Source organism: Sminthopsis crassicaudata, chromosome 2 (genome assembly GCF_048593235.1).
Source record: "Sminthopsis crassicaudata isolate SCR6 chromosome 2, ASM4859323v1, whole genome shotgun sequence".
NCBI classification, from domain to species: domain Eukaryota; kingdom Metazoa; phylum Chordata; class Mammalia; order Dasyuromorphia; family Dasyuridae; genus Sminthopsis; species Sminthopsis crassicaudata.
Genome location: NC_133618.1, coordinates 343,305,601 through 343,322,186, shown reverse-complemented (window position 1 = coordinate 343,322,186; position 16,586 = coordinate 343,305,601). Strand labels below are relative to the sequence as shown.

At 37.7% G+C, this 16,586-nt stretch overlaps 1 protein-coding gene across 3 annotated transcripts in view; it reads right to left on the bottom strand.

Moving 5' to 3' along the window:
• Positions 1-11,886: 11,886 nt before the first annotated feature.
• TEDC1 (tubulin epsilon and delta complex 1) overlaps positions 11,887-16,586 on the bottom strand; it is a 63,403-nt gene continuing 58,703 nt past the window's right edge. For all 3 annotated transcript variants that reach the window (XM_074290615.1, XM_074290616.1, XM_074290617.1), the window contains one exon: positions 11,887-13,880. In XM_074290615.1, coding sequence (XP_074146716.1) covers positions 13,542-13,880 — 339 coding nt within the window. In that variant the 3' untranslated portion in view covers positions 11,887-13,541. The remainder of the gene's footprint in view (positions 13,881-16,586) is intronic.

The following is a 16,586-nucleotide window of genomic DNA, read 5'->3' as shown; positions in this document are numbered from 1 at the left end:
AAATACAATTATCATCAAAAAATTATCTAAGTTAAATGTAATTACCCACCTTTTTTTTTTTTCCCAAGATCCATGGAGTTAGTAACAATGTGACAATTTTAGCCCTCAAGGCAGGAAATTTTACTAACAATATTGAGTCATTTTTCCTGGTACTGACAGAAAACTTAACAACTGACCAACAGTGAATGAGGTAAAATCTGGACTTATTAGCTTATTAGTTGTGTGACCCTGAGCAAGTCATTTGATCCTGTTTGTCTCAGTTTCCTCATCTGTAAAATGAGCTGGAGGAGAGAATGGCAAACCACTCCAGTATCTCTGCCAAGAAAATCCCAAATGAAATTACCAATTGTGTCATGATTGAAATTGACTAAAGAAAACACTGATAATGAAGTTGAAGTGAGATGAACGGTTAATTCCTAACATGTCACTAGCTGCTGGCATAGGCTTTTTAATCTCCTTCCCAATGTCAAGAGCAATTGATTTCAACAGAGAGGAAGCCTTGGTAGAAATGGCTCAGGGATGCCCAGAGTACAAGCAGGAAACTTTGAGAAATCTAAGATTCTAAAACATAGAGGAATTTGTCTGAAAATAGTGACCACCACAGTCCACTAACCCAATGGGAGTACCCTTTTCCCCTGATCAAGCCCATAATACTTATCCAAGGCTATTTTCCAGGATTGCAAAGATAATTAATCTCGTCAGACAGAAGACTCCATGGCAAAGGTAACTTTTGAGAACTTTTAGGGAAATATTTAAGACTTTGGCTTTAAGAAGCATCCAAAGAGGAGAGTCTAGTCTACATTGCTGAAAAGAAAAAAAAAAAAAAAAAAAGTATCCAGAGGCAAGGAGAAGGAAAGAAAGACAAACCCTTAAAGTAAAAGAGGAGGGGAAATCACTTGGGATTGCTAAGACCCTAAGACTATCATTAGGATGAAATTCCCATTCATCTCCATCTTGCAGAACTCATCTTGCCAAAAAACCAGAAACTTTTAACTTTTTAAATCATTTATTTAAAACTTAAATACAAAAATGGGGGAGAAAAACAGAATTAGAAAATTGTCACGCACATAGCAGAAGAGGATTCAAAATATGAATTACAATAAATTTCCATTTCAAGAAAGCATAAATAATACTACACATTATATTCAGAACTGTCCATCTTTGCTTCACTGAAGGTTTTCTTTTGTTCTCTGTACTTTTACTTTATTCTTTTTTCCCCCTTTCCTATTCCTTTCTATCTCCCCCAAATAGATTACAGGCTTATTTATCCTCTTTCTCTGAAGATGAATAGCATCATCCTTCTTTAGGTCCAAGTCTTTCCATATTTTTCTAAATCTACCTAATAGGATGAATAGATCCCAGCAAAATACTTTGTCCCCAGCTATAACCCAGTATCTAAGTGGGCCCCAGTGAAGAATGTTTCTATCTCCTATAGATACAGAGACAAAAATACTGCAGAATTTCTTGTTTTGTCAAAAATTATCTTGTACAGAGAAGTTACCTTGTATCAACATCACAGTTACTATATACATTCAGGTCAAGATATACATTTCAATTTCAAGGGCTATCTCACCTAAACCTGACCTATGCTATCATAACCTGTAACCTTGCTGAGGCACATTGTTTAATGTTTTTTCTCATAAAAGGTCCTATCCTCCCCTTTGTTAATTAAAGCTATGCCTCTTGAACAGAAAAGGTTGAGCCTATGAATTCATCTAGACAACTTCCCTTTATTAATTGTATAGCTCATCACACCAACTCATCATTTCCTATATAGCAATATTCTAACTTCATACTTTCTAGTTTTAAATAGTCTAAAACAATATTAATATAGTTGACATAATGTATTTTTTGATTGATTCCATTTTAACTTTGCTTGAAATACATGATTGCTACTCCTAATTTTCTAATAAATTCTACTACTAATCATTATGTTTATAGCTAGAATGTTTTCTATCCCTACTGAATCCTCTATTTTACTTCTACCAAATTCCTTGTCTTAGGGGCAGCTAGGTGGCGCAGTGTATAAAGCACCAGCCTTGAATTCAGGAGGACCCGAGTTCAAATCTGGTCTCAGACACTTAACACTTCCTAGCTGTGTGACCCTGGGCAAGTCACTTAATTCCAGCCTCAGGGGAAAAAAAAAATTCCTTATCTTGCTATTATTTAATTTAATCCCTAAGGATCTCTCCCTTATTCTCTCCCTCCCACTCTTTCTCCCCCTCTTTATTTCATTCCCATTAATTTACATACCCTATTCCATTCCCATTAATCTACACTGCCTTCTGTACCCCCATTACTCTATTCTCTCCCCTTATTTCTTAATAAATTTAGAAGACTTTTATATTCCAGAACTATCAGCCCTCCTCCTCCATTGTAATTTCTCTGTCATTTCTTGCTCTCATAACTCATTCATCTAATTATTCTTTACTTTTTCCTACATTTTTAGAATCACATAATATTCAACTCTACCAGTCTTTTTTTTTCAAACTACCCACTTGTAAAGCATAAAGTTAGTCCTTATTGAGCCCCTTGAAATTGATCTTTAATGTTTACTTGATATTTCTCTGGGATTTTATATAACAATTTTTATCAGGTCTTTTTGCTTTTTGTTTTTGTTTTTGCTGAGGTAAGTGGGGCTAAGTGATTTGCCCAGGGTCACACAGTTAGGAAGTATTAAGTGTCTGAGGCCAAATTTGAACTCAGGTCCTCCTGATTTCAAGGCTGGTGCTCTGTCCATTGCACCATCTAGCTGCCTCTTTCAGGTCTTTTTGCAACAAAATCCTGAAAATCTGACAATCTATTGATTTTTTTTTTTTCAATCAGAATCATGCTTATCTTTGGTAGGTATATTTTCAGCCATTATCCCAATTCTTTCGCTCTTTGATATGTAGTATTCTAAGATCTGTAGTCTTTTAATGAAACTGCTGCTAGGTCTTGCATGATTCTAATTGTAGTTTTGATGCGGGTTGTGGTCCCTTTAAGATTAGTCCTTTCAGATTGATTTATTCCATTCTGATTCCTAACCCCTCCTAGCTGAAGAAGCTAGGACTTTTGATTCACAAATCCTGGTCAAAAGCACCCTTTTGAATTCCAGTAGGAGATATCCAGGCTCTCACAACCCCCATCGAAACTGAGCCAACTTGGGCTGTCCCAGTCCCTATTCTAATGATCTGCTCAGGTTTCCCAACCCCCACCCAGCAAATTCTAGCCCTTGCTGAACCCATCAAGGAACCAATTTGGGACTCCACCCATAGGCCCCTTAAGCTAAATCTTTCCTTATAAAAGAGTTCTGGAGTTCTCTCTCGCAGAGGGTCAAAACATGCCAACTCTCTGCCCACTGGAACACTGGTTCCCGTGCCCTCTTCTTTTTACCTAACACCTTTTACTAACTAGACTTTAACCTTACTTCCAAACCCATAATAAACCTCTTTTATCAATCTAGGTTTTCAGGTCTGTAAATTCCTTTATAGGGGACTCTGCGCCGCCACTAGACCTCATTTTGATGTAAGTTAGGTAAGGGGTATCTAGATGAAATTAGGGTTAATTGAGGTCTAGTGGTAGGTTCGGAGAACAGGGAGTCAAATAGAGTTCTCCTGCAACCCTTTTGGATTCGGTGCAAGGATACAGAGTTAAATGAGGTCTAGTAGCGGCATAAGAATCCCCTGTAAAGGAATCTACAGACCCAAAAACCTAGATTAATAAAAGAGGTTTATTTCGGGTTTGGAAGTAAGGGTAAAGGTAGAAAGACACCAGGGCCAGAGCTGGCGCCGGGCGGACAGGAACCATTAACATGGCCAGCATAAGGATACCATGTTTGGGGCTCCTGCAAAGAGTGGGCTCCAGTTTCCCTTTTTTTATAATAGGGGGCTTTTGGTAAAGGGGCCCATGGGTGGAGTCCCATGTTGGCTCCTGGTGGGTTTAGGCCAGGATTAGAATTGAATAGAATTCAATGGGTTTTTAGATAAGAAACTGTGTTGGGGTGGGGGTTGGGGAAACCTGAGCAGATCATTAGAGTGGGGACTGGGACAGCCCAAATTAGCTCAGATCCGGTGGGGGCTGGGAAAGCCCAGATATCTCCCATTGGGATTCATGGGGGCTGGGAATTAGAAAGAAATCTTTAACCCATATCAATTTAACTCTGTATCCTGGCGCCGAATCCAAAGGAGTTGCAAGGGAGCTCTATTTGACTTCCTGTACCCCAAAGCTGCCACTAGACCTCAATAACCCTATTCATTTAGTTACCCCAATTCTAGATCTCATCAGTTTTATCATATTTGAATTGGTTTTTCCTTAATGCTCATATTTCCTCTTGATCTAGGGGTTTCAGAATTTAGCTATTATGTTCCTGTAGGATTTCCTCAAAAGATCACTTTCAGGTGGTGATAATGGATTTTTTTCTATTTCTACATTCTTCTTTTGTTCTAATACTTCATGGCAATTTTCTTTCATTATTATACCAAGATTCTTTTTTGCTTATAGCTTTCAGGTAGTAATTTGTGTTTTCTCTTCTTGATCTGTTCTCCAGATCAGTTTTCTTGAGATATCTCGCATTCTCTTCCATTTTTTGGATCATATTTTGTTTTATTATTTCTTGATCTCTGGCTTCCCTTGTCCAATTCTAGTTTTTAAGGAGTCATTTTCATCCATAAGATTCTGAATATCCTTTTCTAGTTGGTTGACTTTCTTTCCATGATCTTTTCTTGCATTGTTGTTTTTTTAGTTTTTTAGTTTTTTCTAAAGTCTTTTTTGTGTTCTATAATTTTTGGGGGGGTAAGTGAGCAGGTGACCATTTAACATTACTCTTTAGGAAGGAGAGGCTTTTTAAAATTTTTGTCTCATCTTCTGAAGATGAACCCATATTCCCTATTCACATAATAACTTTATTTGGTTGGGTTCTTTCTCCTTTTTCTGCTTCATTTTGTAGCACATTACTGATGTAATTACCTCTAAATTCTGGAGTATGAGGGATAATTCTTCTGATCTTCCTTCAGTGCTCTCCTCTAGCCTGAACCCAAAACTGAGAATTCTACCCTCCTGTAAGTACCCACAGCCAGCAACATCCCTGCCCCCACTACCTTTGCACTCATCAGGCATGCTGCTTCCTTCTCATCCAGGACTGTGTCTCAGTAACACAGCTTAGCCTGGCATTCCTTCTCAGCAGAGGTTTGCTCAATTTTTCCTGATACCCTACACTGGGAAGTTAGTTTGTATGACTGGGGCTGAGGGTACATCCTAATCCAATAGCCCCAAGGCTCCTCACTTGCGGTTTCATCAGAACAAAACTGGAGGTATTTATTCTTCACAAGGGCCAAAATTTCTCCCAGGTATCTTTCTTTGTCTCAGGAAGTCTGATGTTCTGCCCCAAATCTTAAACCTCTATGTTTTCCCTAAGATACAATTTTGCTTGTTTATAGGGGAAATCTGGAGAGCTTGTATTGTTTTTGATGTAGTTCTAGTGTTAGAGAATTGATGTGAGAATCCCCTCTGATTGGGGGTGCAGGTTCAATGTGAAAGAATTCGTGAATCCGAAATCTGAATGGCAAAAAAGGAAGTTTTATTTTTCACTAAGAAGCTGTTTTAGGAGACAAATCTCTTAATGAGGCTATTTGCAAAGAATGTGTTAACAGAAACTTATTTTATGAGCAAATCTTGGGGGCTCCAGGCAGTTTGAGCTGATTATCAGACCAAGATCTCCCAAGTGAATCACTTTGAAGGCTTTTTTCCAAAATTTGTAATTTCCTAAATGGGGTTCTGACTATCCAAAAAGTCAAAGGGGGAGGTGATTTGCCCAAGACTTCCAATTGAATGAGTTGCTTATTTTAGAAAAGAACAGTCTGGAAAATATGCCCCCTCACAGACTCTCTGGAGGTCTGAGACCCCAAATCTCCTTTTTTTTTTTTTTTAATTTTTTATTCATTTTTCCAAATTATCCCCTCCCTCCCTCCACTCCCTCCCCCCGATGACAGGTAATCCCATACATTTTACATGGGTTACAATATAACCTAGATACAATATATGTGTGTAAATACCATTTTCTTGTTGCACATTAATTATTAGCTTCCGAAGGTATAAGTAACCTGGGTAGATAGACAGTAGTGCTAACAATTTACATTCACTTCCCAGTGTTCCTTCTCTGGGTGTAGTTATTTCTGTCCATCATTGATCAACTGGAAGTGAGTTGGATCTTCTTTATGTTGAAGATTTCCACTTCCATCAGAATACATCCTCATACAGTATTGTTGTTGAAGTGTACAGCGATCTTCTGGTTCTATTCATTTCACTCAGCAACAGTTGATGTAAGTCTCTCCAAGCCTCTCTGTATTCCTCCTGCTGGTCATTTCTTACAGAGCAATAATATTCCATAACCTTCAATTTACCCAACCATTCTCCAATTGATGGACATCCATTCAACTTCCAGTTTCCAGCTACAACAAAAAGAGCTGCCACAAACATTTTGGCACATACAGGTCCCTTTCCGCTCTTTAGTATTTCTTTGGGATATAATCCCAATAACAGCAATGCTGGGTCAAAGGGTATGCACAGTTTGATAACTTTTTGGGCATAGTTCCAAATTGCTCTCCAGAATGGCTGGATTCTTTCACAACTCCGCCAACAATGTATCAGTGTCCCAGTTTTCCCACATCCCCTCCAACATTCATCATTATTTGTTCCTGTCATCTTAGCCAATCTGAGAGGTGTGTAGTGGTATCTCAGAGTTGTCTTAATTTGCATTTCTCTGATCAGTAGTGCAAATCTCCCTTCTTTTACAGATCAAAGAGGATAGTTTCAGAATCCACCCTGTCATTCTGACCTTCCCAGAATCTTCAAACTCTTAATTAGAAGTAGCTACAAGAGTAATTGCTTGCATTGTTTCTTTCCCTTGGGACCTTTATCTTAGTTTCTTATACAAATCAGAAACAAATCCCTCCTAGCAGAAACAAAGGGCCAAGATTAAGCTAGCTTTTATAGATTCCCAATCAAGCATTCTAACAATGAAGACCAAGAAGAATCTAACTGTGGTAATTATAGACTGAACTCTCTCTACATATTGGTATAAACATTCATACAGCCATATGTCCCGTTTTGAGAATGTAAACTTTTATGTAAACTGGGTAGTTCTTCTGAGGATGTGATAGAGTGAACAGTAGGAAAAAAAAAAAAAAAAAAAAAAGGTATATTCCAGTCCACTAGGACTTATGTAGCAGGCGTAGCCCCTTTAAGATTCCTTGTCTGATCTACCTTTGGAACAAGATATTCCTAGGGGAAAAGATCCGTATCTGAGCCAGTTTGGGCTGTACCCAGCCCCCAGTTGGTTTGGGTTTTCAGCCCCCTTTGATTCAAGATCTGCTCAAACTAGTTTGGGCTTGTACCCAGCCCCCCCCCACCAGATCTGAGCTGGCTTGGATAAAGCCCACCAAAAATCTGGCCTTCAAGGAATTAACCTGAGCCCCGCCCATTGCTTCTTCAAGTTGATAAAAAAAGAGCAAAGCTAGAATCATGGGGGGAGGGGGGGGTCAGAGATCTGAAAGATGCCAGCTAAGATGCTTGCATCAGAGATTCTCCGTCCCTGCCGCTTTTGGCGTGTATCTTCCTCTAATGCCATTTACTAACCAGACCTTAACCTTGCTTCCAAACCTGGCAATAAACATCTTTTTACCCATTTAGGTTTTCAGCCTGTAAATTCATTTACAGGAGACTCTCGCCGCCACTAGACCTGATTTAACTTTGTATCCTTGCGCTGAATCCTAAAAGGGTTGCAGGGGAGCTCCATATGACTCCCTGTACCCGGAATCCTGCCACTAGACCTCACTTAATCCTATTGAGGTATATACCTCCTCATTGGGTTCATTTACCTCATCATTTTGAGGTTCCCTATTACCTCATCACTTAGACTTTCAAAATGAGATAGCCCAGGCAATAAAACTCAAGACAGCCAAGGTGTTTTGTAATTTGGAAAATATATTTTACTCCGGCAGGGCCAGGTTCCTCAAATGAGAGTTCCATCCCAAATGTAATTTGAGACAAGCCTTATAAGCAATTTTTGGTCAGTTCTGTTATCTTTGACAATATACAGAGAGAAGATAGGGGCTTACAAGATTTTTAGGGAATATACAATGGCAGATGTTTAACATAGATTATTTCTGATAGATAAGGGTTATAGATCTCGTTCCTATGGAATAAACATTCCTCAGACCACAAGGCGAAAGGAGTTTCCCTTGCTCTAGCTAAACACTTCAAAGGGAACTGGGCCCTAAGGCTGTGGAGGAGGGAAGGGGAGGCCAATCCTTTGTCCATTTCAAAAGAACCAGATGGGCTAGTAATGCCGAACAAAGGATCTTTATTACATAAATATTTTAACTTCATAAGGAATCATCTAAAAAAGAAAACAGAGTAGATAGTAAGATTAATAAGGGAAGGATATAGCTAGAATGGTCACTACACATTGATATATAGATATACTGGTACCTTCAGAGAAGGGAATTTATTTATATTCTTGAAGATCTTTCATTTAAATATTTTTCCTTTTTTTTCCCTGGTTATAGATGTATATTAACTTTTTAAATATACAATTCTTTTTTTTTTTTTTTTTTTTTTTTTGAGGCTGGGGTTAAGTGACTTGCCCAGGGTCACACAGCTAGGAAGTGTTAAGTGTCTGAGAGCAGATTTGAACTCAGGTCCTCCTGAATTCAAGGCTGGTGCTCTATCCACTGCGCCACCTAGCTGCCCCTAAATATACAATTCTTTTATGAATCATGTTGGGAGAGAAAAACCAGAACAAAAGGGAAAAGTCATGGGAGAGGAAAAAAAAACAGAAAAAAGAAGTGAACAATATGTTGCTTTACATTCAATCAGATGATGTTTTCTATATAAAGTTTATTAGGATTGCCTTGGATCACTGAACCACTGAGAACTAAGTCTTTCATAAGTCTTTGATCATCGCACAATCTTGCTTTAACTGGGTACAACTGGTTCTTTTTGTTGCATCAGCACCAGTTCATATAAATCTTTTCAGACTTTTCTAAAAATCAGTTTGTTCATCATTTTTTATGGAACAATAATATTCCATTACCTTCATATTATTCAGCTATTCCCTAACTGGTGGGCATCTACTCATTTTCCAATTCTTTGCCACCACAAAAAGAGCTGCTACCAACATTTTTGCACATGTAGATCCTTTTCCTTTCTTTAGGATTTCCTTGGACTACAAACCCAGTAATGGTACTTGCAGGGTCAAAGGGTATGCAGTTTTATAGCCCTTTGAGCATAGTTCCAAAATGCTCTCAAGAATGGTTGGATCGGTTTATAACTCCACCAACAATGCATTAGTGTCCCAGTTTTCCCACACCCCCTCCAACATTTATCAGTATCTTTTTCAGTTACCTTAACCAATCTGAGAAGTGTTTAGTGGGATCATAGAGTTGTTTTAATTTTTCTAATCAATAGTGACTTGAACATTGTTTCATGATTACAGATGACTTTAATAAGACCTTTATCACAAAAAATGGCTGTAAAAATTTTCCCCCAGCTTTGTGCTTCCCTTTTAATCTTGTGTTGGTCTTGTTTGTGCAAAAACCTTTTAATATAATTAAAAATATCCATTTTACATTTCATAATGTTCTCTGGTTCTTTGGTGTTCCCAATTTTAGCTCACCATTTTCTCTTCTTAATTGGTCTCATCTTAATCAAACATGCCAATTCTTCTTTCTCTACTATCCCTCAACCCACAAGGATGGACTGCTCCATATATTAGGACAGTCCATCTTTTGGAGCTACAACAAAACTAACAGGCTCAGGAATTTTATAAGTGAAGTACAAGAAGCATCTTACTAATTTCTACTTCTGATGCATAGGTTGGGAGCTCTAGTCAGCAAGGATGGCTGGGATAAGATGCCAAAGTGACAAAAAATCCAAGAAACAATTTCTGCTTAATTAATAATTTATTAATTATGTTTAGCAAATAGTTAATGGCAAATAGTTAAAGTGTCTTTCTCTCATAAAACAAAGATGAAACTTGTGTTAGCATTTATATATCCTTGGAAGAGTGGGTGTTCCTGACAGGTGGAAATCAACTCTGATTGATAAACAACTAATAAGAATGAAAATTATGAAATGGCCTTACTGGAAAGAGCAGATTGGTACATGAATATGATTAGGTCACTCTTGGCCAAAGAAGCTCATCTCTACCCCAAACAACCTGACAAAGGTAATCTAGATTATCTAGATAAAAGAATCTATTTTCTACCCAGTCTTACCTGAGGAGAACAACAGTGTGGTTACTAAGAATTCTACCTAGATAAGTGGAATCCCATCTAAGACTGAACCCAATTTATCACCAGCTCAGTCCTTCAGAAGCTGTCTTTACCTAATAACTACATAGAGAAATACAAAGGGAACAAAACCTTGGACTCCCCTCCCCCTATGATAGTAACTGGTTACTAATAATTATTTCTCTCATTAGGCAGGAGTTCTATCCTCAAAGTCTGCAGTCTAAGTAAAAAAAAAAAAAAAAAATTATCACACTCTTTATGCAGTAAGAGAAAACATAATCCCACATCCAGAAAACTCCCAGTCTAAGAGGAAAAACTCTTCCCCACACAACCTGAATAAAGGATAGTCTTTGCTTGGAGTTAATGTGAGTGTGAGAGAAGACAAGACAAAATTGTCAATCACTAGTATATCAAGCAGGTGGGGAGGCCTCCCAGGTACATCTCTAGAAGAGAGTTTTTTTTCTTGGCTAAATTGGGTTATCAAAGAAGTCTAAGGGAACAAAATTTCATCTATTTATCCTGAGCATGATCCCCTCTAATGCCCTAGGTTACTCCCCTGAATTCATCAGGAACTTTCAGTTCTTTTTCTTTCATAAAATAAGTGAGCCTCTCATCTCTGCGTGGTCAGAGATCAAGAAGAGTTATGGAACCATGTTTCCATCACTCCATCCGTGAACCTTACATTACTTACATCATGCTACTTACTATTTATTTGACTTGACCTTCATCATTGGCCTGTATTCCCCAACACTTAAAAGTACATGGCACACACTGGGTGCTTAATAAAGGTTTCACTAACTTATACTTTAGACCTGTTTCCTTATCTATAAAATGATAGTCTGTGCTAGATGACCTGTAAGTTTCTTTCCAGGTCTAGAGCCTGTAATACTATGAATTCCAAGTGAGATATTACAAGTGCTGGGGTGACTTCAATGAGTTCAATAATCAGATCCAAACAAATTCCTTTTTCAGGACATGAAAAGAACTGAGAAATATATAATAGAATAATCACTGGGACTGATTCTTCATTATACTATGTTTCTTCTCATTTATTAGATTTTTTTTATCATTAGGTAATTTCAATGATCTTTAAAAAGCTGTAAAACACAAGGTACTAAAAAACTAGAAATAGACAAAGTCCCCTCTATTTTCAGAAAAAAAAAGGAATTGAGTTCTTCAAAATCTCAGTAAATTTGACTTTGGTTCCTTTATAAAGCACTGAACCTGAAACCAGAATTAAATTTGAATCTAGATTCTAATACCTTCTGAATTAAATTTGAATCTAGATTCTAATACCTTCTATCTATGTGACCAGGAGAAAATAATTTAACCTCCTTAAAGCTCAGATTACTATAGGCTTAACAATACTACCTAACATAATACTAACATGGTTATTATTATTTCCAGCAAAATTCTAGTACACATTTATGAAAAGTATGATTGTTAGCATTTAAGGAAACAGTGATCACTACATGTTTATCAAGGAAAAAATATGCCAATGTAACTTCATTTCCTTGACAAAATTATAAATGGCTAGATCAGGTAAATGGAATAGATGGTATGTTAAGAATTTAGTAATACATCTGACAAAATCTCTCGTTACCCTTTTAAGCAGTCTCAATCAATGAATCACAATTATTTATTGCCTTCTATGTGCCAGACATGTTGACAGAGAACCAAGTTCAGGAGCATAATCATACAAGCCATATTGTCCGATTGATTCCTTAGTGTAAAAAACTATTATTGACACATCATGCTCTCAAGCTCCTGTGTTTTTCTGGCCATGCTCCACGTGAATTTCCAAACTAATCCTGGATCTTCTGTCCTCAGAATTAGTTAACTATTTCCTGTGGATTATTTGCTTTTATGAAACCTAGCTTTAACTCTAACCTAACTTTCTGTTTACCAACTTGGATTCAATTTGAACCATGCCCTTTCCATATCTATTTGGTCAAAATATTGTAGCTAATTTCTGGCACACAGTAGACCCCTCCCTTCCTGCAGTCTTCTAATCTTTCCTGAGGGCATAATCAAATGGTTTGGAGACCCAACAAGTGATAAGTAACATCAAATTGTAGCTAGATTAGAATTTCCCAGGCAATATTTCAATATCTACCAATTATTAAAGTGAAATCAATAAACATTTATTAAGTAGTTATCTAAAACATAGAAGGAACTGAGAATGCAAATCTAAAAATTACAATCCCTGCTCTCAAGAAGCTCATAATCAACTAGAGAGTGAGAGCAGGAAGATAAAATTGAAATATAACACAAAGTAGGAAGTGATAGGGGACAAAGGAGAAATCCACATAGTGACCTAGGAATAGAGAATACTTTAGTCAGAGGAAAGTTACATGTAGGAAATACCATCTGATCTGAACCCTGAAAGAAGACAGGATGCTAAAAGATGAAGATAAGGAAATAATTCATTAAAATTATTATTAGGGGCAGCTAGGTGGCTCAGTGGATAGAGCACCAGACTTGAATTCAGGAGGACCCGAGTTCAAATCTGGTCTCAGACACTTAACACTTCCTAGCTGTGTGACCCTGGGCAAGTCACTTAACCCCAGCCTCAGGGAATCAAATAAAATAAAATAATTATTAAATAATAATAATTATTATTATTTATTAAAATAAGGAATAATTTATGGGAATATTGGAGAAGAAAAAAAGAAACTTTGAGCATGGGGACAGTGGCTGGAACATAAACTACAATAAAAGGAGTTATATGAAATAAGGCTAGAAAGGTAGTTTAGAACCATATTGGAGAGGGCCCAGATCTGAAGGTTGTAGATAAAATGAACCAAGACCATTAAGTGATAAGGATGTGGAAAAATTCAGTTCCTGGAAACACACAAGAATTGAAGGAATTTGCCCAGAGAAGAAATCTTAGAGTGGACATAATCATGAATTACTAATACCTAAAGGGCCATCATAGGAAGAAGTATTAAAAGATTTGTATGGCCCCATTAGCATTAATGAATAGAAGTTATATATAGGCAAAATTCCTGGAACTTGAGATACTCCAGTGAAGGATGGATTATCACTTTATAGACAAAGAAGTAATCTAGGTAGCACAAGGAGATAAAAAATCATTGAAATAATAGAAGATTGGCCAGAAAAACACTGGTGTGATCTGAGTTCTAGCCCATATTTCTGTTTTAATTCTTTTCTCCCCAATCATGAATTGGCACAGCACCTGGAAGAGGGTAAAATTTCACTTCTGAGGCCAGGGCAACTAGGCAGAGGCATCTCCATGAGGACTTTCTTTCACTGCCTTAGACATGGAAGAACCCAGATCACCCCCTCCAGTTCTTGTGTCAGAACGGCCAGTTCTTGATGACATTCCTTCTGTAAACTTCTGAGTGTTTTTTTGAGTCTAGCTTCCTCCTTCCTCAGTACCTGGATTACTTTGGTCATTTGGTGGGTCTCACTATTGCTCAACGCTCCAGCCTCTCTAAACAGAAGTCTCTGTAGCCCATGGGGCCAGCTCTTGCTCCAGTCCTGCTCCAGAGTTGCCAGCTCACATCCCACAGCCTCCTGGATTTCTTTCATCATAATACTGCTTAGCTCTGGCAACCTTTGGAGTCTCTGGGAACAACTGCAGACCTGCAAAAACAATGAAGCCATTAATATCAGGTCCATTGGCAGCACTACATCATTAGATTCCAGAATCATCTCAACTAACAGAGGACCCTTACACCAGAAATGGATATTTTTAAAAATCAGCTATTTAGGTACATACTCACACTGGCTAGAAATGAGCCCTAAAATCACCAATATTTTACTAGAGTCATGTCTTTGAGGTAAGGCAGTGAAGATCTAGTTTATCAAGGCATTTTACCACTGAAGAGAGTGGGGAGAAGAAAGTCACTCCCTGACCAACAATAATAATAACTTAACATTTATATAGTGTTTAATATAGGCCAAGCACTGTACTAATTTATAATTATTTTATCCTTTAATAGCCATAATAACCCTGCAAGAAGGTGCTATTAATATTCCCATTTTTCAGAAAAGAAAACTGAGGCAAAGAGAGTCTGAGGCCACATTTGAAATCAGATCTTGACTCTAGTCCCTGTGTTTTATCTTTTAAATCCTACTTTCCTTTAAATGAGATACTTGTATGTGACAATCATGTGACCAACTGGCTTACAACAAAATACAACAAATATTGATTTAAAATTTTGAAACAAAATTTCTTTCAAAATTTCACTGACTTAAGAGATCATTCCTTATGACCAAGGTTGGATTCATGCCAGGGATGATTCAATCCTAGGAAAACTATAAATATTATTAATCACATTAAAATAAAAAATATTCTCAAACCACATGATTAGCAGAAAAAAAAAACTGACAACATGAAACAATCATTTATGTTTTTTTTTTCTTTTTCTTTTTTGCTGAGGCAATTGGGGTAAGTGACTTGCCCAGAGTCACAAGGCTAGGAAGTGTTAAGTGTCTGAGACCAGATTTGAACTCAGGTCCTCCTGACCAGGGCTGGTGCTCTATTCACTGTGCCACTTAGCTGCCCTAACCATTTATGATTTTTAAAAACTTACCTGTTGAAAGAAATAATTCTTTTCTATTTTATCAATAATTCATTATTAACTGGGATCCAGGCTTTACATTTCCTTATTCAGGGACCAGGACTTGTGAACCAAGGCAGATAGAGGAGATTACCTTTATCCTCAGGATACAAGCTTTACAATCTTGGGTAAGATCCCATCCATCTTGGGATAAAGTGAATTGGTGAATTTTTATCCTCCAGGGAATAAGCCCATGTCAGTCATCCCTCCACTGGAGTTCAAGGTAACCCAGAATATGAAAAAGAAAACCATAGTGGTCTAGGTGGAGACAGATTCCTGGGTCCAAACTGCAGGAGGCAGCTGGGTCTTAAGATCAAGGCTTGTTCTCAGAAGGAGGAACTGAAGACTTTTAACCTAACTCCTTATTTAAATGCCTACCAATCAGGTTTCAAAAAAGAAACAGGTATAGCTATGAGAGTATCAACTATCTAAAAGTTGCAATCCTTGTCAAATGTTTGGGAAGACATTAGATTAAGATGTCTTAATGTCTGATATCAGACTGTCAGATTAAGCTGTATATGTAAAGGGATTTCCTTAAGTAGAAGAAATAATCAGGTATTTTCAGAGTAAGAAACAAATAAGGAAAAGAAGTGTGTGTGTGTGTGTGTGTGTGTGTGTGTGTGTGTGTGTGTGTCCCGCCTTATGTTTACATGATTCTTGTCTCTGTGTGATATGCCCAGTACTTGTTTCAAATGGGTTAGGCAGAGAGCTGAGAAGCAGGATAAAGTCTTAACCAACCAGATCAGTAAAATTTTGCCTAAAGGCACCCCTTTTCTTGTGTTATCTAATTCATGTTCATTTGGTCAGAGCACTAACAGGTGAACTCTGAAACTGTGTTCCCTTTAATCTGTAAAAGAAGGGAGATTCAGGGTCTCAGGCTCTCCACTGGGAGAAGCATGCCCTTTCTCGACAACACCCTCTTAAGTAGTCTCATTCAGTTGGAGATCTCAGCCTAATATTGAGTGGCTTGAAACTCCAAGATAAGCAATCTCTTTTCAACTGGAAATCTAGGCCTGGGGAAAATATTGAAGAAATCTCATTCAATTGTGAATGAGAGCCCAAGCCTCAGACAGTTAATAAAATACAACTCTGAACCCCAAATCTTTGCAGAAGTCCAAAACAGGATTATGCTTGTTAAGGAAGCTCTCTTCTTGACAAAGCTGCCTGCCAGGACTCTTGCCCACTGTGAAGATATTCTCTTCTTAGTGTTAATCCTTGTTATTTCCCTGACAGGACTTTACCCACTAAGAAGTTTGTCTTCCTAGCAAAGCTGGCTTCTCAGTGCCAACAATCAATCTCTTTTGCCACAAAAAGTCGTTAGGATTCTTACAAGGTACTAAAGTCAGTGGAATTGATAGAGACAATAATTATCTAATTTAGCATAGTTCAAGTATGATTGATCTGATCCTACAAGGAGATGTTATGGGCCAGAACTTGAAACAAGGTACTAAATGGAATTGATGAGATAATGACTCTCAAAAGAGAGTATATATATAAGGACAGGCTCTCAGGGCCAAAGAGGACAAGCCCACTAGAGGAGGCAGAGACAGATTCATTCCATTTTCCACCTTTTTGCTTTTTGCTAAAACTAACCAAGCCCCAAGTGAAGGAGATAAGATTTTGACAGAGACAATAAAGAATTTGGACTTTAGCTTCTGGCTGCATTTGAGGTGATTATTACACTAAACTGAAACTAAGGCTGCTCCCAGAAGCCCCACCAGAAACC